At 40.3% G+C, this 22,399-nt stretch overlaps 1 protein-coding gene across 2 annotated transcripts; it reads right to left on the bottom strand.

The window, feature by feature from the left end:
* Positions 1-1,018: 1,018 nt before the first annotated feature.
* On the bottom strand, positions 1,019-15,754 carry tmem168a (transmembrane protein 168a). 2 transcript variants are annotated; one of them, XM_026147506.2, is made up of 6 exons: positions 15,630-15,754; positions 13,362-14,328; positions 13,005-13,280; positions 11,504-11,646; positions 7,689-7,966; positions 1,019-4,544 (listed from the first exon to the last, which is right to left on the bottom strand). In XM_026147506.2, the coding sequence occupies exons 2-6, from the start codon at positions 14,187-14,189 to the stop codon at positions 3,994-3,996; spliced, it is 2,076 nt and encodes a 691-aa protein (XP_026003291.1). In that variant the 5' UTR covers positions 14,190-14,328; positions 15,630-15,754; the 3' UTR covers positions 1,019-3,993. The 2 variants fall into 2 exon arrangements, with proteins under 2 accessions (XP_026003291.1, XP_026003292.1); XM_026147507.2 differs by lacking the exon at positions 15,630-15,754 and adding an exon at positions 15,063-15,510.
* Positions 15,755-22,399: the final 6,645 nt, after the last annotated feature.

Raw genomic sequence — 22,399 nt, 5'->3', positions numbered from 1 at the left:
TAGAAGGGTTAACAGTTTCAATGTCTGGATAAAAAAAAAATAAGGGTAAAAAATGTAAACTGTGCACTTAAAATATTGGATAAACAGCTGAAAATGCTGACTAAAGAAGCAAATGACTGATAAACAAATAGGCTGTTTATAAGAAGAAGGGTTGTCAGAACAGCTTGCGAACCATAAGCAATTAATGTTAAGTTCAACATAATCACTAACTGAGTCAGCCATAAGCTGAAAGTAGTCAAGATCCAAATTACTTGGAGTTCAGATAACCACGCTGGAACATGAGAGCTGGTGTTGATGAAGAGGTTCTTGAGTCCATGTGACAGTTCTTCAGGGGGACGTCAGAAGAAAAAAAAAAGTTATAAATGAATGCTGATATGAGACATTGCTTTTAATGTCACCTTTCATCTTTCCAAGATCTTCCCCAACCTTCCTCTGTGCCTAATACCACCCTTCAGCCATGAGTCAGGCCACAGCCCTGATCTCTGGGACCACCAAAATACCCAGCAGCGCCTTGAACACGTTCAGCTGGGCACTGGGACTAACTGAGGTGAAAGCTCAGAGAAAATCCCTCAGAGATAGTATGTCATGGATTGTTTCATTTCTCTCCAGCTAATAATGTTAATATTTGCCAGGCAATACTAGAATTTCCAGAGTGCAGGGTCTCTATTTACTCTGTCTGTTAAGCCAGCTACGTTAAATAAAACTGTCTGATATCAGCATGTCTAACTCTCGCCTTCCTCTTCTCATCTATTATTTTCCCCCCTTCTGTTTGAATTTCATCAAACTGATCCTCTCTCTATACTTCTCAGCCCTTTCAAACTCCTCAACATCATCAGACAGCATTCTTTTATCAGTTTATTATTCAAGTTTACTGCAACTCCGACATTATCTGACATGAGAGGTAGAGCAGGGCGATATGGCCAAAAATATTTATCACGATATATATTTGAAAATTTGCGATAACGATATAACTGACGATATAATGGATGCGAGACAAAATACAACTCCACAACATTACTAGCGCAAAAAGACAACCTTCCATTTATTTTCACTTAAACAAGAAGCTGGTTTTTATGTACATTAAAGCTTTATAAAAATGCAACAGTGCAAATGCAAATTCCTTGCTGAAAGTTTAACCAAAAGGCATTTCCAGTACAAATGGGCTGACATATCCTGAGCATAACCATGTATAATATCCACTGAAGTTAAAAAGAGGTGCTTTGCAACATTAAACTGCAGTGTGCAGTACGCATTTTTCGGACCATAAGGTACACGGGATTATAAGGCACATTAAGCGAAACAAAGCAGTCAGATAAATCAAACTTTATTAAACTCATTCTTCTTGCTTCCTCCACTTCTGTACCATTGATTCATTAATGTTGAATTCTCTGGCAGCTGCTCTATTCCCATGTTGTTGCAGTATATTAATGACTAACCTCGTATTGTGGATGGATTATCTCAGTTGTTCTCCTGACTGAAGTTTGGTCCGTTTACAGCATCCTGCCATGCGATTGCATTTGTCTCTAACCATGAGGAACCTCCCCCTTAACTTTTATAAGTGGGAAAAAAGTTAGCGTTCATCCTCCAGCTTCACTGTTTATGTTATGCTAACATAGCTGTGTCGCTAGCGATCACCTAGCACATCATTATATACCAGCTAGCCCAACTTCAGTAACCCTACAAACGTCACTGCTGTTTAGTTTCCTGTCTTCATTTATGTTGGAAGTGATAGCAGAGCTGTACGTTTGATTTTTTTTTCAGAAATCTCTCAGTCAGAACATGCAATATCATGCTTAGGTAACTAGCGAGACTAGCGAGCTAACTTCCGCTAGCTTCCTGCTAACTTCTAACTCCGTTAAATGTAATAACTTTTGTTTTCATGGATGCCTGGAAGTTAAACTTTATAGTTACACCTGGTAAAGCAGCAATGCTGATCGTTTTATTAAAGATGAAAGAATTTAGACAGGTTTTAACTCTCAGTGATGCTGCAGTGTTGTTTGACCTGAAGCATACAGAGTTTAGGACCCAGATTACTCCCAGATTTAAGAGCATCTTAGTCCGACAAATACGACAATAACAACGGCCGCTTGCATGTTCTGCAAAAAAATGTGCTTTGTTGTGTATCTGACGGACAAACACCAATCCAGTTCCACATCACTGAAGTTGCACCATTTTTACAAACCAATTCTGGTTCATCTGTTTCACTCAACAATCGGCCATGTGCGTATGAAAACAAAGGCACTGCGCATGCGCGTTTTACTCCCATTCTATCGCGATATTTCATTTTCCTATCATTGCCTAACATTATACCGGTATTACCGTGAACGGTATAATATGGCCCAGCCCTAATGAGAGGCACAATAATGCAACTCAACCTCATCAGAAACAAGGCAGGCAGCATGCCACGCACTTCAGGAATGTGTGAGACAGAAAGGTACAAATCAGCATGTAAAGAATGGTCACAATGGCTTTTGGAGTTCAGTGCAGAAATGCATAGCAATGACAGTTTCTTCATGCTTTGGCGCATTGCCTTATGAAGCACTGCTTCACAGCATGGCTAACACAAATGGCTAGAAAACTTGAATGGGTTTGTATAGCGCAAATGACTTCTTCAATTTCCATTGATCTGTGTAAACAAACAGGATGAGGACAGGGCCATTGTGTGGCGATAATATGCTGTCTCACAGCCAATGCATATTCCTTTGTTCAGTGCAGAGATAGCTGCACATTTGAATACTTCAATAATAATCAGGAAAGAATCCCACAACAGGAGTGGCAGCTTGGCATCGTGGTTAGACCTCTCTACATTATAACCAACGGTGTCACCAAGTTCAAGTAAAAGAAAGAGAGCTCCATCAGTTCACAGAGTTTATGTAAAAGGAAGGCGAGGATCCACATCAGAGCCTGTATATAAAAGATGGACTTTGCTTCTTTATCTAGATGGTGACGACAAAAGGGAAGAGCACATCATGACTCTTCTGTTTTTGGTTTTTTTTAATGGTATCTCATAAAAATCTATGAGAAAATAGCCCTTCCTTGTTCCATGACCTCAGTAAACACTTTCTTGCTGAGCTCCCATTTCTTGGTCTAAATCACCAGAAACTCAACAGAAGTGTAGGCTTCACATCCAGATGTCAGTAACCACTATGTGTTTATGTCCATCTTTTATAAGCAGTCTACAGCCTATTTAGTGTAGATAACATAAAAAAAATAAGACTCAATATTATAAATGATTCGAAATTTATCTTTAAGGCACTTTATCATACATAAAATGGCCCACCGTAACAAAAGAAAAATGTGAAAACCCTTCCAAAGATACAGAAACCATATTCAAAGTTTTTGTATGCAATTAATAACAGAGACAATAAAATAAGATAACAATTAAAATAAGCATAAAGTAAGAAAAGTGCCAAGTAAGATGAGAGTTTTCTGTTCTTAGACCTCGTCCTAATTAATTAAACTACAATCATACCTCAGTACTCTTTATTTCAATTTAATTTACTGGGATTGTTAAGTTTAATATTCTTTTGGGCTCAGAAATCCAATATTGACTTTTTGTGATGTACTTGGCACAATATCTTGAATCACTGCAAATAAACATTTTTCAAAAATAAATGTAAGGAATCTGGTGCTGACTGAAGGCCAACCTTTATATCATTTATAGTATTTTAGACTAAAATAAAATATGATTGTATAGATATTATAACTGGTATGCAGCACAAGTTTTTTTTTTAATTTTATACAAACATCTTATACCCAGCTGCTACATCCTGATTCAAAATTGAACTGGTTAATTCATGAAAGGCCCAACTCCACAATTCCAAATTTCAAGTCCAAAACTAGAAACTAAATTTGCATCATACTTTGGGATTTGTAAAGCAAGAACTGGCAAAAACAATAAAAATGCTCCCCTGTAACAAGACAAAAAAGTTTCTTGGAGTTGGACCCTTTATGAATTTACTGATTCAGCTATCTGACAACTTCCCCTTTTATCTATGAGTGCACCAGTTTAATGCCTTGCCCAGTGTCCAAAACAGCTGGTGGGAACCAGGCTAGTTTACACCTCCTGAAGCAGCGCAGACATGTGCTACATAACCAAAACAGGTGAAGGCCACAGCACCAGTTGGACAGGTGCACCATGGGGTATGTAGCCTTAGGAAAGTGGGTCTTCCAGTGCTTGGCTACATCACTTCCAGTGGGAAGATGGAGTGTGTAGTCGCTCCAGCGTTTGGACACACTGTAGACAGCTCTCACGGTCCGCCCTTTTTCAGACCACTGGGTGTCGCTGGCTGGGTTGCAGTTGAACTCCACCCACTCAGAAGTGAATTCCCCGAGCAAGGGGATATCTCCAGCCTCGGGGTCCACCATGGTGGCTGACAGCTCAGCCCCCTGCACGGCTACATAAATGCCCTCCACCCTGCGCACTTCCTTGACCCAAGGGAGGGAGTATTCGGTGTCCAGGACCACAATGAGACGGGAACAGTGGCCGGCGTTCTTCTCCTTCCACAGCTCCAGCAACTGGGCCAGATGGAAACTCTCACCTCCTACAGTTACAGGAGATTAGATAGTAAGAAGGAGAAAGAATCAGAATCAGAATCAGAATACTTTATTGATCCCTGGGGGAAATTATTTTTTGTTACAGTGCTCCATTTTAAACCAACATTAAGACAAGACAGACAATACGCTAACTAAGAATAGTACAATATATACATATATACATACATACATACATACATAAGTCACTTATAAATAAATATTTGGAAAAGAAACATGTGTAGCTGTAGCAGCAAACAGTGTGTTAAGTGGATGCGTTGTACAGGGAGATGGCCACAGGCAGGAATGATTTCCTGTGTCGTTCAGTGGTGCTTTTCGGTAATCTCAGTCTCTCACTGAACGAGCTCCTGTGGCTGACCAACATGTCATGGAGTGGGTGGGAGGTGTTATCCAACATTGTCTTTATCTTGGACAGCATCCGCCTCTCCGACACCACCTTGAGGGAGTCCAGCTCCATCCCCACAACATTGCTGGCCTTACGGATCAGTTTATTAAGTCTGTTGGCATCTGCGACCCTCAGCCTGCTCCCCCAGCATGCAACAGCATAGAGGATCGCACTGGCCACAACAGACTCATAGAAAATCCTCAGCATTTTCTGGCAGATGTTGAAGGACCTCAGTCGCCTCAAAAAATAGAGACGACTCTGGCCCTTCCTGTAAAGTGCTGTGGTGTTTTTAGCCCAGTCCAGTTTATTGTCAATGTGTACTCCAAGGTATTTATAGTCCTCCACAATGTCAACAGAAAGAACAGCGCGTACTGGGAATCTATCCTATGACTAGTTTGATTTACCAAACTCTCTGAGAGAGAAACAGTGAAGGTCAGCGAGCTGCTATTCACTTAGTTCCATGTTCAAGGACAATTCATTGGGACATATGGCCATAGATGGACATGGCAGCTTGGCAGGGATCGAATCTGTCAACTATTACTCAAGGGACTGTCTTTAAAATCCCCTGTCATCCCGGCAACAGACACAACGACAAAAACAACCTTAATAGACTGTATATTTATATTTAGTATATTTTGGCAGAGAACAAACATTGAAGGTCTGTTGCCAAATTATTTCTGTTATTCCTAACATCAGTGCTAGGTAAGTAAATAAATAAATAAATAAATAAATGAGGCTGAGAAAAATAAAATGAAATCCATTTATGGATACAAAGCAGCTTTGCCACATACTGCTTTATATTTAGAAGGGAAAATGGGCTTTTATTCACATATCTAAAACATCAAGCATGAGCCAATTTGGAGAATCTGCTGCACAGCTAAATTTGTATATATGCATCCAGTGTCATCAACAGAGAACTTCCAGACTATTTTGAGGAATCCCAGTGTGGACAACACTGCATCAGTGGGTCGTAATAACCAGAGGGATCCTTTATTTGATTTGAATTTCAGTCGAAGCAACCCCACTTTTTCAAAAATGTCTCCAGTTATCCCCTGAGCATGCCACTGAAAACGACCCTTCAGGATTGTGACTAAGGGGAAGTGATTATGCTTTCGGTGGGGATTTTTTTTTCTTTTTTTACTATTTGCAGCAGCACGCAGAGATAATACGTCAAGTAATCTCTGAAGAGCTGGAGCTGACACTGTGTTGACCTGCTGTGATTCTCATTTCTGCTGAGGGAACGCTCATGTCACAGTAGACTCTCTGTAACTTTCACAGAATCGTCTCTACTGGAGCCAAACTTCTGTGCCGAGTCCTTCATAGCAATTTCAACTCTTTACGCTTGCTTGTCTGATTCCTTGCAAATCAGTCTGATTGACTGAGAGAATGGGAAAATGAAAGGAATGGAAATTAGACTGTAATGCAAATGAGACTGCAGTCAGAATACAATATCTACCTAATGCTATCTGAAACAACAGCTCTGTAGTCACTTCTACTTCTGTGTTGATTTTTTTTCCTGTATTTTAACTGATTTACATCTTCGTCAATTATGTGTGCTTAGATGTTAAAACTGCCCGACAGCTTTGAAGAGAGAAAGCTGATATGCAACTTATGATGCACCTAAAATTTGATTTGTGAGGACTGAATGTGTCAAGTTTAATCTTCTTTCAGTTTCCAAAAAAGGAAATAAGCAGCAGAGATGTCTGAGAAGGCCAAAACAAGCGATTCTTTTGTTCTACAAAAAGCTTCAAGTTAATGTACAAACCATTTGATCTCATCTAATTTAATGAATTAATAGAGTCTGAACATGTAATGTTTAATAATAAATCAGAATATCTACAAAGAAAGGATCGTTCTCTCTTGAAATGTTGACCTAGGAATTCTCCTATATAACATGGTGGATCCCAATGTTTTTCTTAATTCACATTAGTCTCTTCTGGATCACACTTATGCCATGCTTGCTTGGTAACTAATCAGTAAATCTTCTGTAACAACTCCCAAAGGCTCATCTTCTCATGCTCCTATATCTTGTGGGGTTCCCCATGGGTCTGTTTTGGGTCCCCTTTATATATCATTAGCACAGTAGTCCTTGAGGAAAAACACTGAGCTAGTTTTCACTGCTACCTGCCACTTGAGATCTTGTCTGACTGAAGCTAGGAACTGGATGTCCAAAAACTTTCTAAATGATTTACTGAACGACTATAAAACTGAAATAATTATAACTTCCCCCACCTCCCCCACCTAGCACTAGCAACACCATTGGACTTTCATTTAGTCTGAGACATCAGAAAAAGATGTCTTAAGAAAAGCTTGCAACCTAGGGGTAAACGCAGACTCCATGTTCTTTTGATAGATATCAAGCTGCCTAACTCTCTCCAGTTTCTTTATCAGTTTTTAAATGTTCATTTATCAGTGATTATGAATTCCGATACCAATATATCTGAAAATAGCCAAATATATCAGTGCTCCGATGCATTGGGACTCTGGATATATTGGTTAGGCTCTATTAATTATGTATTCTCTTTGCTGAATGGTGTTTAAATATCCCCTGGATTTATATACTGAAATATCTGTAGTTGTAGCTGGTGAAGTTGAAGCTGTATACTTACGTGGATGCATTCTTTTTATTTGCCTCACTAGTACATTTAGGAATTAAATGAATGTGAATGGACTATGAAGTATGACCACTTTCCAAGACTTAAAAACATTGAAAAATAAAGCAATAACAACATGGATCTGTGGCCTTCACCTGACAGAGCCCAGGAGCCGGAGCCTTTGTGCGTGTGCCCACTGTAGAATATCAAATAGGTGTCATGTCGTGGTCCGTCTGCCGTACGAAGCTCCAGAAAGTTGCGCAACTTTGTAAGTACAGCCTCCAGGGTGACACCGCTAGTAGAGTAGTCACAGCCGAATGTCTGAATCATGTGGTGGGAGAAGAGGCGCTGGATGTTGTTCAGCATGCCTGTGGAGCGCAGATTCAATAGCTCCACCTGCTCAGGTGGTAAGAGAGTGGGCTGGCCACCAGCGCTGGGTGAAAGAGAAAGATGAAAGGCTGTGAGAAAAGACTTGTTGATGTTTATCTTTTTTATCTACTCAGAGGGAGGCTCAAGTTAGGTGGCTTGTCAGCAGAAGGGGAGGGTGGTGGGGGGTGGTGTGTACTTATTTATTTATCTACTTTCTGAGTGAGAAGTTGATAGATTGACATACCAGGGTGGAGTAGCTGTCTCCCTTGTTGGGGAGAGAGGAGACAGAGAAGAGAGGATAAAAGGAGATGGGGGAATAGGAGATGCAAAAAGTACCAGCGAGGGATCACTACTGGAGGAAATGACATTAGCCTCAAGGATGAGAAGGAAATAAAGAATGAAAGCAAATAAAAAAGTAGCAAAAAATGAGATGGTACAAAGGAGAACAGAGTAGGATGACAAAAACAGGTTAAATATATACTCATACTCAATTTATAAAAGCACCATTCTTACTCTTAAGGGCGATTTTCCAAACACAATTTCATAACACGTTATTAACTAGGGATTAAATCAATATCAAATAAGTCATATCACTCCCTCTGCCATGTGATTACTAATTCGCTCCTGCCAAGCATGTTTTCACTGAATCATGAAAGAGCTCTGAACAGGTTCCCCCACGAATATGACTTACCAGAGTAATTATAAATAAAGTGACCAAAGTTGCTTCCCTAAATGAAGGAGTTTGTTCACACGTAGGGGGAGATTGAAGGGGCAGATTGGCACAGATGCAGTGCCGTTCTGTTGTTGTGAAGTGAGAGCGAAACTAACAATTTACTGGAGTATCTACTTTCCTACCCTCACTTACAACCATAAGGTCTGGGTAGTGAAACAAAGAGATTGTGGATGTAAGAGGTGGAAATGAGCTTCCTCCATACCTCAAGGGGGCCACAGGGAAGAAGCAGGATACATGGATCATTTCTTGGCTTGCTTGGGAATACATCTGTGTTGTCTCAGAAGACGTATAGGATGTGGCTGCAGGTGGGGTCTCTGCCCCAGATAATTGGCAGAAAATGGGTGGATAGATGGACCAGAATACCATACTGGTAGACGGATATCTTGCAGTGTAATTTCATAGGATCTCTCTATTGTATATCAATATTGTGGGCAGCTTATTGCACTACTTTTGTTACTAGCACTGTTAAATGCAGTACAACATACATTATTTTTACTTCCATTGGAGAAAATAATTTTTTCATAACAAATTTATTTGGAAAATCATTGTGTCTTTTTGGAGGATTCCATGTGTATACCTACGGACGAGGTAATTTTATAAAAGTGAGAGTGGATACAGGTTACAGAAAGTAAGCTGTGAAACACAGAGAAAGAATCCATATACCTATGAAACAGCTTTCTACAGTGTCTGCGGGCTCGAAGTTATTCAAAAAGTCATAAGTCATTCTTGCAAACACCTGCATACATCAGCCATCATATTATGCCGCGTGCCCACGCTTTCCCCTTTAACCTGCCAAGGGGAAGTTTATCGAATAAACGCCTGAAGAGTGATGCTTGTTTTTACAGCTATGAGACAAATAAATGGATGTTATCGGTTGACAGCGAGGCAGTACTCCTGTCCTCAAAGGAAGTTCGATGAACAATTACCTTAATGATGATAACAATTGAGGCTAGCTATAAAAACACACTACACCTGATCAGAAAATGCAGAAAATGCAACCTGAGCATGACTTTGTGAGCTCATCATTTCCCCCAAACCCATCTAATCTTTTTAGATCTCATGACGCCCAGGAGAGTAAGGGCCTGTGGTTTGAGATTCCAACCACATCTTCCCCTGTGACACTCTCTCTTTCATCCTTAAAAAAAATCCAATCCTTTCCTCCGTAGCCCTTTCACAGCTTCACCTCTCCCTCCCCTTTCTTTGCTATCTCTGTCCATTTTTTTCCCTTTTAACCACCACCTTCTATCAAAGTTAACAACATCACCCCTCCTCTTTTGTTTATCTTCCTGTTGTTTCACCATTGCTGTTGTTGCATGTGTGCCTCGGCTTTTCACCCATATCTCGGTAATCTCCCAGAGGGAATCTTGTCATTGTGAAAACATGATCTGCAGCCATCAAACAGTCGATTATACTCTGCTGCATTCTCATCATGCTCCAAGTCCTCCCTATGGATCCTGCACATGCGGCCTTGCATACAGAGCATCTAAGACTCCAATACGACATGGGCCAGCATTCAAAATCTCCTAGACCGTTAGACTCTACTAAGATTGATATCCCATTTAACCGAAAAAGCTAACTTTTAACTAAAAGGTTCAATAATTCAATAATTACATAAGAAAAAAAAAAACCCAAACAGGATGGCTGAAGAGCTCTTGAATGTGGAAATATTTATAACTGATGGCTAGCTTTTGGTGTTTAAGATGATGAGGCATGGCGGCATCTTCAAAAATAAAGTGATTAAGAAAAAAATGCATGGTCAACAGAGTGGGCTGTGGTGGAAACATCAGATGCGGCTAACAGCAAACGGGTGCATCTGAATAACTTGGTATGCTGAGGAGGGATCGGTGGAATGATCCCTCAAGGGCCCAAGCATTAGCGCTATGTTTATGCAGTTATTGGCCTATTTATCCCATTGGTTTTTTGTTAAGTGAGGAGAACGTTCGGAAGAATGATCATGTTTACCACTCCTGGTGAGAGTGGTAAAGGCTTTGACATCGGCTGAGTGCGTCTGAATGTGGGAATGCTCCATCGCTGCATTTTGCTTGGGTTTACTGTACATGCAGTACGTGGAGATTAGTCGAGTATGCTGAGCATAGCTTTGCTTACCTGGCAGTTAAGGAGAAGCTGTATGTTCTCAGTGTGTGATGTCATTTGAAACCCAAAGTTCACACAAGTCTTTATGCTGTCATGTAGAAAACAGCTTGTAAAACACCATTTAGCAGTAATAACTTGAACTAATGTTTTTCTGTACGATTTTACCACTCTCTCATATCGTTGTGGAGGACGTTTACTGCTGTGCTTGGTATCACTGTCCTGTTGCGTGATCCAATATATGCCAAGCTTTAATTGTTGGACACATTTGCTCACATTTGTCTCCAGCATGCTCTGATAATACACAGGACTTCAAAGTGACTGTACAGCAATTATTATTTGATCAGCAACAATCATATTTTTTTTATAGGAAAAACAAGCAGATCAGTCCAAGTTTCTAGTTGACGATTCTCATTTGTAACAGTTTGATTGTATTTTTTAAACTTTCAGCTGAAATTGAAAAAATAAATAAATAAATAAATAAATGAATATATATATATATATATATATATATATATATATATATAGGTGTTATTGCCAGCTTTTTGTTCCCATATGTAAAACCAATGTGAATGTCCTGAAACACTGATTTTCACGTGTTGATGGGAATAAAAGGGACATTTACAGATTCCTTTCTGGGCTTTAAAAACGTGATTTGGGCATTCTGTTTACATTTTGTTGTTTTTCTCAAGTAACAAATAAATTTTTTAGCCCCCAAACCAAACCATCCACAACAGAGGATATTCCCAATCAAAACAGTTTAACTGAAGGGTGTACCTGCAGTAAGTGGTAGGTACAACCAGGGCGTAGCCAGCACAAGTTCCTCCCAGGCAGCCGCCCAGCTCGTGGAACAAACCATGCGCCAGAGACTCGAGAGGCAGCACCACCAGCAAAGCACTGAGAAAGAGACCGTTGGAGGGCTGCAAAAAGCCAAAGAATCAGAGTCACTTTCATTCAACATTTACAGCTTGTACCGGCGGTAATCAGACTCACTTAATTGGTGTTGACACTCGGCAAGACAGTTACACAACATGGTACTGACACTGTGCTATTATCGCAGGACAAAACATGAAAGGACCTAACTAAATGGATACACAGTGTTGTGAAAGACACTAGAATAAACATACTTCACAAATGTCAATCCAAAGCAGAATAATTACTGCAGCATTTGAGCTTGTATTTTAGGGTAGCCTCTTCCAGAGCCTAAAATAGCAGCATTAAAACCACAGAAATCACAATACAGTACGAAAGCCGTCTTTGCTATCATCATTCTCGGCTGATGATCAATTTGCCCAAAGCTGTGGAAGTGGTGGGTTTCTTATGAGAGCTTGGCACTAAGTTATGCATTCAAAAGCTGCCTTCTGAATAGGGAAATCACTCTTATACAGTTTCACAAAAGCAATATTCTGCTTTTCATTCATTCCACACTTTGAAATGCATTACCACACTGACTTTGATAAAAGGAAATTATAATACATGCAATGTACACACACACACACACACACACACACACACACACACACACACACACACACACACACACACACACAAGTAGGCAAAATCTTTTTTTGGGTGGATCTCACATGTAAGCTCGTCAGAAAGTACTGAATCCAACGTAATGCTCACCAACTATAGCTGTAAACATAAATATTCGATTGGCTTTCTTAATATTCGTTGTTTCACAAAGGCTTGCTGATTCTACAACAGACTGCATTAATCTTCCAGTTATGTTTTCTGTGTGCAATACAAAATTTCACAGCCGTAAAACATCAAAACACACAAAAGCTAAACACTACCTTTCTTCCACCTTCTCAGGCAAATTTGAAACTGACATCAACAATGTGCACATCCCAAATTAGAACTTGGGCCCATGAGAATCTTACAAGGTAAATGTCTAATAGGGCTAAATAAGTTATTGCTGCTCTTTATGCAAGCAGATAAGGATATTAAAGTACTAATTAAATTGGTTTCGCATGAGAGCAGAAGTCCCTGAGTTTGGGGAGCAACTATTAACTACACACTGCCACTAGAATGCTTCCACACAGTATCCAACATGGGTATTATATGTTTATAGAGGCCTTTTCACGACTACCAAAGTGCAAATGATTAAAAAGAGTGCCTAAGACTAACATAACCTTGGACCTCAGCAATATAACAAGAGTAGGATAATGCTTTCTATGCTATGGCAGTTTTCATAGAAAATCAAACAGAACAATCCAACCCTGCTTTGCAGATTTAAACATTTTTGTCTTATCTACTTTTCATTCATGGGTCTTACCTGCCAGGACACAGCCCCGAGTATCACTGTTGACAACAAACTAAAGAACACCAGTCGCTCTGAGATGAGGCAGAAATGTCGGATGCCTCGGGAGGCCATGACCTGGTCCAGACTCCGGCTACTCAACCGCTGGGCGCGCCAAGCCTTCTGACAGTCACTCAGCTTAGTGTGAAAGCCCCATATTGTGATCAGCAAAATGATGTGGCAGATGGACCAGAAAAGACCAAACAGACAGAAACCTGGGATGACCAGATACCACAGGTCCAAGTAACCAAGCTATGAAAGACAAAACAAAAGTTTAAATAAAAAAATAATGAAAATAAACCCTCAATATTTGTAATATAGCTATAAGTGTACCTTTAAAGCAGCAAGGACAAAGAAGGCTATCTCAGTCAGACTCAGAGGAAACAAGGACAGCTTCCTCCACACCTTCCCCATGGAGAGCACAGGCATCCAGCGCTCCGTGGGGCCTAACCCACTGAAGTACACATCCAACACAGGCTCACAGAGCAGCCTGCCCAGGTAGCAGCCTAAGGCATAAGGGTTGGCATTAATGCCTAAGGCCTGGAAAAACACAAGAGAAGTAACCAAGGCAAAACTGATCAAATTGGCCAAAGCTAGGAGGGATTTCATCCTCAAGTCCACAATGAGAGCACCGAGGGCCACTACCAAGCCTATTATGGCCACTGACTTGTGAAGAAGCATGGTAGTGCTTGCAATACCAAATCCTAGAAGCTCCAGTAACTCTACTGATGTTAGCAAGGTGGATTTGTAGCAGATGGAGCAGCATATTCGCTCAGTTAGGGCCCATACTGCTTTCATAACTACACTGGCTAGGAGGAGATAGTTTGCGACCAGTTCTTTGACATTTGAATCCAAGGCGGGGCTGTTGAGGAAACACAAAAGTCCAAGGAGAAAGCCGAACCACAAATGGAATAAGCTCTGGCTGGCGTTTTCCATAGCAAAGTAGTAATGGAGGATACTGGCAATTCCCAGGACAAAGAGGCCCAGAATGAAGATAACCAGAATCATGGGTTCCCATGTCACCTCCCAGCGTACGTACATGCCAACACAGACTGCCACAAGGAGATTGAAGCTGGACAGGTAACCCAGACAATGCACTGATTTAAACACGTCCACCTCCTTTGGTGCACTGACTGTCAGCTCCTCTTCCTCCCGAGCCATGGCTGACGTGGATGTTCTTATTTAAAAGCAGTTTAACTATCAAATAATTAATTTCCTCCAGCCACCTTCTTTATACTTCCACAGAGGTTTGCCACATGGAGGATGGTGCCTCTTGATGACTTTCAGCAAAAATCAACCCCTGCGTGGAAATAAAAAAAGAAACAGTGTGAGTGCATTATACGGTACATTCGTCACATAGTCCAAACTTATGTACAAAAGGCAGGCACTTTAGTCTTTCCCCATGCAGAGACTATCTGGGCGGCTCGCCCTGGCATATTAGTTGCGCAAGAAATATTTTAGCGACTAATTTTTGCAAATTTTTAATTACTTTTTTTTTTTTTTTTTTACATCAGTGACTTTAACGCCATTCACAATTCCCAGTTGACAATCACTGCTAACCAGCTAACCCAGGCCCCTACATTCCCCAACGGCTTGCTTGTCCCACACTCTGGTGAAATCAGTCCTTCCTCTGCTTTTCCCCTGTGATCCGGAGAGCCGCTCTAACCAGAACCTGCAGCAATGTGGAAGACTTGTAAGGGATGCAAAGTAGGACTAGAACTAATGTCACCAGCTACAGTACATGACAGCGGTCCCTTCACCTGCCCCAAACAGAGTCTGTGGGAAACACTGCACTTTAAATGTATACAAATCTTAATCATTAATCAGGACTATCAGGGAGACAGGCAGGCAGCAAGAATTATCAAACCATTACTGATCTGTGGTCTGATCCATAGCTGTCCAGAATTAAATCTAGAAGACCTATGCAACTTAACTTCAACTTCAATGGTCACAATGACTGCAGAAACATTCTGTATACAATCATTGATAAAATCCCATTAATACTGTTTACTCGTATTATATTTCGATCACTACCTTCGATCTTTGCTGTTGTGAAATTCTCTCACAGATTCTGGATTCTTTGACTTCCATGTGTCTCTCTTATAAATCCTTTGGAGTCATACATAAACATCTTCAGTAACATCAAGGAACAACAGCGTTAATATCAAATAAACGGAGTCTGTATTGGTTTTGTACAGAAGAATGAGGAAATACTCTTTAGTCACAGCTAATTTGAGTGTAGTTCTCCTTCCATCGGGATCACAATTTTCTATGCTAACACTCTTTAAAATGACAACATTTTGACAGCGGTTGATTACACAGTCGAGGTAAACTAATCAATTCGTATCCGTTTTCTACCCAAACAAACCCTTTAACTAACTAACTGACTAACAAACCAACTATAGCCTTGCTGTCAGTGAGTGACGATGTGGCACTATAGCAGACGGGAAGTTTTAACTTAGCCCTGCCTGCTCCCTCTTTGTAAACAGTAAACTAGTTTGCTAGTGCACGATTTAGTGCAGTGGCTAAAACTGCCAACACAACCACGAGCCTTCAAATATAAAACTGTATGTAATGTCTTTATCGTCAAATATTGCTTACATGTTGATTGTTTGGGTGAAATCATCCGTACTTCCGGGTTCTGTACTACGGCACCTCGCAAGCGTCGAAATGAACGTACCTTCGCTTTTCCCACAGAATTAATTGTGGCGAGGCATTTTTTTAAGGTCGCTCTGAGCTTATGCATTAAATTAGTAAACAGACAAAACTAAACGGAACTAAAATTAAACAAATAAAATCTTCGTTAGCCTACTTTTCAAATATGTACGAAAGAACAAGGTCACATAAGGTCACTGATAGTTGTGGCAGCGTCCTTAAGTTGAAAACAAATACAAACACATGTTCTAAGTGTTGTGTAACATGTGCATGTCACTACTAATTACACATACGCATATACTATATGCCCATTTAGCGGGGCTTTATTGTACTGTACAGTAGCTGGCACCATGTTCGTTATATCATGTTTGTTATATTTTTTCTCGGTCTGTTTTCTGATGCAAATATTATACAGGTACATTTGCGACAAGATGGCAGTGATGATGCATGGTTGATGTATGTGAGAGAAAGTGCTGCTTTGATCAGATGTTTACAGAAGGCACAACTGGGAACACACAGTGATTTAGCCCACTTGACTTATGCACACAACCCTAGTATGATATAATGTATATGGCTGATAACAACCTTTAAATAGTGATTTAATGTTTGTTATTTTCTTTAATTTGAAATTTCTTTGACCTGAAAACTAGTGAACTCAAAATTATCATCATCCTAAAATGAAGAATCTGTAATCATTGTTAAATTGACAATCCTATGTCAGCTCTGAGGTTTTACATATCAGCACATGATCAAATCAACCTGATCCTTAGCAAATTCTAAAATTAGGTAAATATAGTCTCAGATGATCTACAAAACATGACATAAAACATGTAATTATTTACTTCACATATACTAAGTCAAATCCAGAAGCAGTGTGTGGAAAAATTAAAAACACTCCATGATCCTTGCTTGTAGAACAACCTTTAGCAGCAATAACTTCCAGTAATCGTTTTCTGTATTCCTTCATCACATTCACATATCACTGTGAAGGAATTTAGGCCAGCTCTCCTTTACAGTGCAGCTCTCCCTTGCTTCACGTTATTGAGGTTCGAATTCACCGATATATGGAGAAGTTCACGGACATCACAGATGTAACTTTGATTACCTAAGTCATGCAGTCATGTTCTTTACAGTTAACTAAAACTAAACTAAAAACTAGATATGAAACAAAAAAAAATTGTTTGCTAAAATAAAAATAGAATATTGAATGTCAAAAAATTAAGTAGAACTAACTGACCACTAAACTAAAAGAAAATTTTAAAAAAATGGAGAGGAAATATTAGTTTTAGTATTAGCTACTTTGGCAAAATTTGGTTTTTCAGCTTACCTGATGAGGCTTTGATGAACATGTTTATTGGGACTTTGAATATCTACAAGACTGTGGCAAGATTTTCCTAAATCTTGCCTCAGATCTTGCCCATCCCTACTATAATAATTAAACTAAAACTAAACATTTTCATGCAAACTGAAATGAGCAAATCCACTCCGGAAACCAATGAAAACTAAACTGAATTAAAAACAACTATAGTAACCCAGTTTTAAAGAGAGGTTTTTCTCCCGGCAATCTTTACAAATGATCTATGCTTGGTTGGTTTGTTTCTAATTGTACTTTTATAAACTTTGACATGTAACATGCTAAATGAGGTCTGCAGAATCTCAGATGTCACTCTTGGATTTTTTTTGTACTTTTTCCGAGCATTGCGCAGTTTGACCTTTGGGATGTCCACTCCATGGAAGATTGACAGCTGTCTCTAATGTTTTCCACTTATGTATAAATTCTCTTACTGTGGATGGAGTTCAAATTACATTATTCACAGCAGAGTGTCTTTGTTCTAGTTATGAACCTCCTGGACAACATTACAAAGGGTTGACAGAGGCTTTTCTGTTTACTTGCATTGCTGTGAAAGGGAACAAAAGAAGCTGACTGATGCCAGTGCTTTTTACAACAATGTGGTGCCCTGGCTTTTGATAACCTGGAAATGTAGTATCTCTCTGGCACAAAGGTTGTAACAACCTGCTAGTCTGGTGAAAGCACATCAAAGATTGGAACTTGCACTATTAGTTGTAAAAACTAAAGTTATGTACACGTTCTCTGAGTTGTTCTTCATTCCTCGCAAAGATAAGCCAGCTACCCAAAGAAGTCTTCTGTTGATGACGACCAAGAGGTCATTAGTGCCCCTGCTAATTCAACCAGAAGCCATTTATTTCCGTGTGAAGAACAAGATAGGTAATAAAATGAAGGAATCGCCATATTTATTTAATTCAGAGCCTTGCATTCATTCATATTTAAATAATCTGATGATCAAATCATTTCCCCAAACTGTCATGGGTGTGCCGGCCGGGTATAATGATCCCCTTCTAAAAGGAAAGGCGGATCTGAAAAGCACTTGCTCATGAATAGTGCACCTATGTTATCACCTCTCTGGGGTTAAAGCGCTGCAAAATATTAAAAGAAAAACAAAAAACAGATACACATGCAGACAGTCGGGGCGGTAGAGAAGGTTATATTTAAAATGGGGAAGGTTAAATGTAGGTGGAGACGTGGAACTGAGAGAAAGGCAGAGGAGAGAGGGTAGAAAGGGATATAGGACACTAAAGGAGACAGGTTCTTCTGAATTATGCAAAGGCTACCTTCATTCTTATGTCAGACACACTTCCACCTGCACCAGCCACAGTCATGCAGAGACCCACACATAGACACCAAAGCCAGCCTGAGCCATATAAATATTAATTTACAATGGTAATGACAAGTCAGGATCCAGAAGCTCTTTGCTCCTCCTGCCATATGCCAAGCAACTTGAAAAAAATAAAATAAAGAACATTACCACTTGTTCTGAGATGGGATGTGAATTCTCAACTCTGGCATGAAGATTTCAACCTTGGCACACTGCTTTCTGCTGAACACTGGCATTGAAAAAGAAACAGCATGCTGCAGAATCATCATCCAAGTACAAAGACTGCTGGATAAAAACAGTAGCTGTGATGTGAAAAGCATTAAAAGACTTGAGAAGGAAATAAAATAAAAAACTATTTCTACCTTTCCCATCACGCTCTGTAAGCACTGCTGTGCAAATGCCCGAGATGTGAGCATTTAATTACAGATTGCCTCTTTGTGTCCTTTATCTTGACAGTTCAGAATAAATGTTAGAGGAAGTGAGGTAGAACTGATTTTTACATAAATAAGTTAAAATAGGCACTGGCATCACTTCAGTGGGCAGTTATGTGATCGAAGGGTCCTGCTTCATATGCGGTAACGGTGCAAGACGCACGCACGGCCCCCTCCGGCTGCCAGGAGAAGTCTTTTCAATCAGAGTTTCATCTTCACAGAAATCAATGTGATGGAGCGTTGCACCCAAAGTGGATGTTAGGAGAGGCAGACTGCATCAGAAGCCTAAATCAAAAGCCGTTGGTGCTTAGTACATCTATCAAGGCTGAAATGAATTTCGGAAAGAAAAAGGCCAGTGAGTTCAGTGAGGGGGGGAAAGGAATGGTTAGAGAGGTTGATGAGGGAGAGAATAGAGAAATATGCATCAGCAGGTAAGGTCAGAGGCTTGTTCAGGTTCGTTTCTTCCGGAGATGGAAAAGTCATTTTAAGCTGACCAAAAAAATAAAGACATACTATATAATGAAGTATTATGAAGAGAAAGTAACAAAAAGGGGACCATGCTGGTAAAATCTTAGGTTATTACAGTAATTGTCCTTTCCCTTTAGCAATAATGTGGCTTTTTTTTTTTTTTTAACTGAGGTAAGACAGAAGGTGCCCACAGGACTAGACGAACAAAGGATGTAAGAAATAAATCCCCTTCAGCTGATTAATGCTGGAAGGAAGTGAAATTCTCCATTCGCAGTCGCTTCCTGCTCAAAAAGGCAAACCATTTTCACGGGACAAGGACAATGCCTTATCTGTCAAGACTTGTCATTTGGCTGGGATCAATTCAAACAGCTATTACGCTGCTTTATCCCCTGTCAGCATCGCAGACACGAGGCCAGCGCTGAGGATGAGGCACACAGAGAAGACGTCCTTCATTCCACAGTTATAGTTGCAGTAGATGAGGAAACTGTTCAGGCGGAACACACTTTCAAATGTGAAAATGTTTCTATAATAAGAGATTTCACAAGAGAATGTTTGTTATGAAAGAAAAAGAGAATAAAGAAGAAGCAGCAGCTCTCTATTGACGTTTCTCTGTGTGATATTAGCCTTTATCTGGAAATACAGAGACTGCTTCTTCATGAACATAAACTGTGACTATAACTACCAGTTGAGGGCAATCATACATTACCAATCTAATTTAGCCCTTTGCCTGAGATCACCAAGTGAAGCGGCAATGACTTTTTAATAACCCGACCTGTTCGGTCCCACTGAGCTGTGACGATGAAAAGTCTGATTCATTAATTGTGCCAAGAGGGGGGGGGGGGGAATTACGATTCAAATAATGAATCTGTTTGGGCCGTTGTGAGAAACGCTGTACGCTCTCTTAAAGCCGACTGTGCACCTTCACAGAATGGATTTCCATTCTGCGATCGGCTGCTCTGATGGTAATGGCGATGTTCATTAAACACACATGGTTTCACAAATGAGGGATTTGACTTCTATCTCTGTTGTCGAGCTTTAATGTGCCTGTCTTGTAATTGGCCTGGATTAGTCAGCGCTTTTCCAGGTGCAAACACAGTCCAGTTGTGCTCACCATCCCCCGCGACAGATGCATCAGAGACAACAAAATTTGGTCACTTTGTTTCCCTCCACTCTGTTACAGCGTGAAGTGGGTTTGTGGAGGGAAATGTGTCAGGGAATGGGGCAGCGTTCAGGAGTCTTGCTGTGCTTTCTCAGGTTTAACAAATCAGCATCTGTTGGCCACTCTGCCAGCCAAACACCCACTGACTCCAACCTAGAAAACAGAGAGGGAAAGAGGGGGCTGAGAGTCAGGAAACGGAGAGGCATCATCATGATGCCAAAATGTAGGTTGCAGAGAGTAAAACAGGCTTAGGCCTCTATATCACTCATTGTATTATGACCAGAAGAAATCTAAGGAATGATTTACTGACAGCAAAAAATATTTGTTTAACATTATTGTTATGACACGAGAATAATACCACAAATTAATGCTACTGGAAATTTTCTGGCCTTGCACTGTAAAAGTCCAAGTAAACAAAACGTAAGATTTAAGTGTGGTAGTTAATTTAAAAGTAGCTATGTAACACTTACCTTTGCTTTAACAATGAACAATTTCTTGGTCTTTACCTCTAACATGGCGACATTATTTACCCATGCAGATGTAAAATACATGTTAGCTGTCTGCACTTTGAAAGTGCCCATTTCTTTATTTTTCCTCAATGGAAAGATGATCCACATTGTCTTGGCTTGAGAGAGGTGCTTTGTCCTGAAGTACTGCTGACAGTCCACTATTTGTGGTCACAGTGGAGCACTGTTTTGCCGGGCAGGGGACGTGACTGAAAACTGTGGATTGTTTGTTGATTTGTGAGTTATGATGGTATCTCGCCAGTACTAGCGTTAGCGTTACCTTATTGTCCAAATATGTTGATATTAGGGAAAACGAGGCAGGATGGACTCAAGCGCAGACTGAAAAGCACAATTCAGTTTTATTAAAACACTGGGTGCAGGTGAGAGAGGGGAATCCGGAGGGGTGCACAGGGGAGATCCAGAAACAGGGGCTCTTCACACACAGGTGATTCTTCACACAGCTCCACTCATAGAAAACAAACGCTACATACAAGTCACTCTGCTCGACCAGGGCTCCAAACCTATGTACAGGAATGAGAGGTTAATCCAATGAAACACAAAGAGAAAACTAGAAACATGCGACCGAGGGATCTACTCAATAGTCGAGCGGTGAGATGTTCCCAGCCACTGCCTTAAGTAGTGGACGCTGGCGAGGTAATGAACCACAGGTGCGTGGTGAATTACAGGTGCGCGGGCTAGGGGCGGGAGCCCGCAATGAGCTCCGCCCAGGCAACGTGTAGTGAGCGAGAGGGAGAGAGAAATGAAAACAAAAACACACATTAGCCAAACTGGGCCAGCTGGGGAGACATGACAATATTAACCAAGAAACCTGTGGATAGACACACACTGGATAGACACATTGACTACGTTAAGACAGATTTGCAGGTAAAACATATGATACTGAGATTGAAAATCAAAAAGACAGGAAAAGCAAATGGAAGAAGATTTAGTTTGCAGTTTTACTGTTAGCTCATGAAAATGCGCATGGTGCCATTGTAGCTAAATCAAAGTTTTAAGCAACTTAAAAATAAAACAAGAGGCAACTGAAAATAAAGACACAGAAAAAAGGAAAAAACAAAGGAAAATTGAATATAATGACTTATTAAATATATTTCATGTCATTTTCAGTTTCAGCATTTTTTGTTCATTTATGACTAATTGTTTAAACTCACTAGCATTAAGAACATTTAAAAACAGCAAAAAGTCAAACTAAAATATAAGAATTTGACAGCGGCATTTAGCTCAATGATGTGCGTGTCTCTCCCAAACTCTTGCTCAGGTATTACTGAAAAGAAATATGTTATAATGGAGGGTCAACCATTGCAGTAGTTTAGCTCTATCGAGTCCTTGCAGTTTCACCCTCCAGTGTTACACAAACCATCACAGAAAATGCTGTTCATCCTCATCATCGGAAGTGTGAATAACCGAGTAATGAGTCCAGAGACAGAAAACACATGATGATTTATCATGGTGTGAA

Source organism: Astatotilapia calliptera, chromosome 17 (assembly GCF_964374335.1).
Source record: "Astatotilapia calliptera chromosome 17, fAstCal68.1, whole genome shotgun sequence".
NCBI lineage: Eukaryota > Metazoa > Chordata > Actinopteri > Cichliformes > Cichlidae > Astatotilapia > Astatotilapia calliptera.
The sequence above is the reverse complement of the archived record's forward strand: the minus strand, read 5'-3'. Positions and strand labels throughout refer to the sequence as shown.

Coding starts and splice junctions, on each gene's coding strand:
- tmem168a (XM_026147506.2), bottom strand. CDS start 14,189: ATGGCTCGGGAGGAAGAGGAGCTGACAGTCAGTGCACCAAAGGAGGTG. Junction 13,281..13,361: donor TTGTCCTTGCTGCTTTAAAG/GTACACTTATAG, acceptor TGTCTTTCATAG/CTTGGTTACTTGGACCTGTG. Junction 11,647..13,004: donor TCGGGGCTGTGTCCTGGCAG/GTAAGACCCATG, acceptor GGCTTTTTGCAG/CCCTCCAACGGTCTCTTTCT.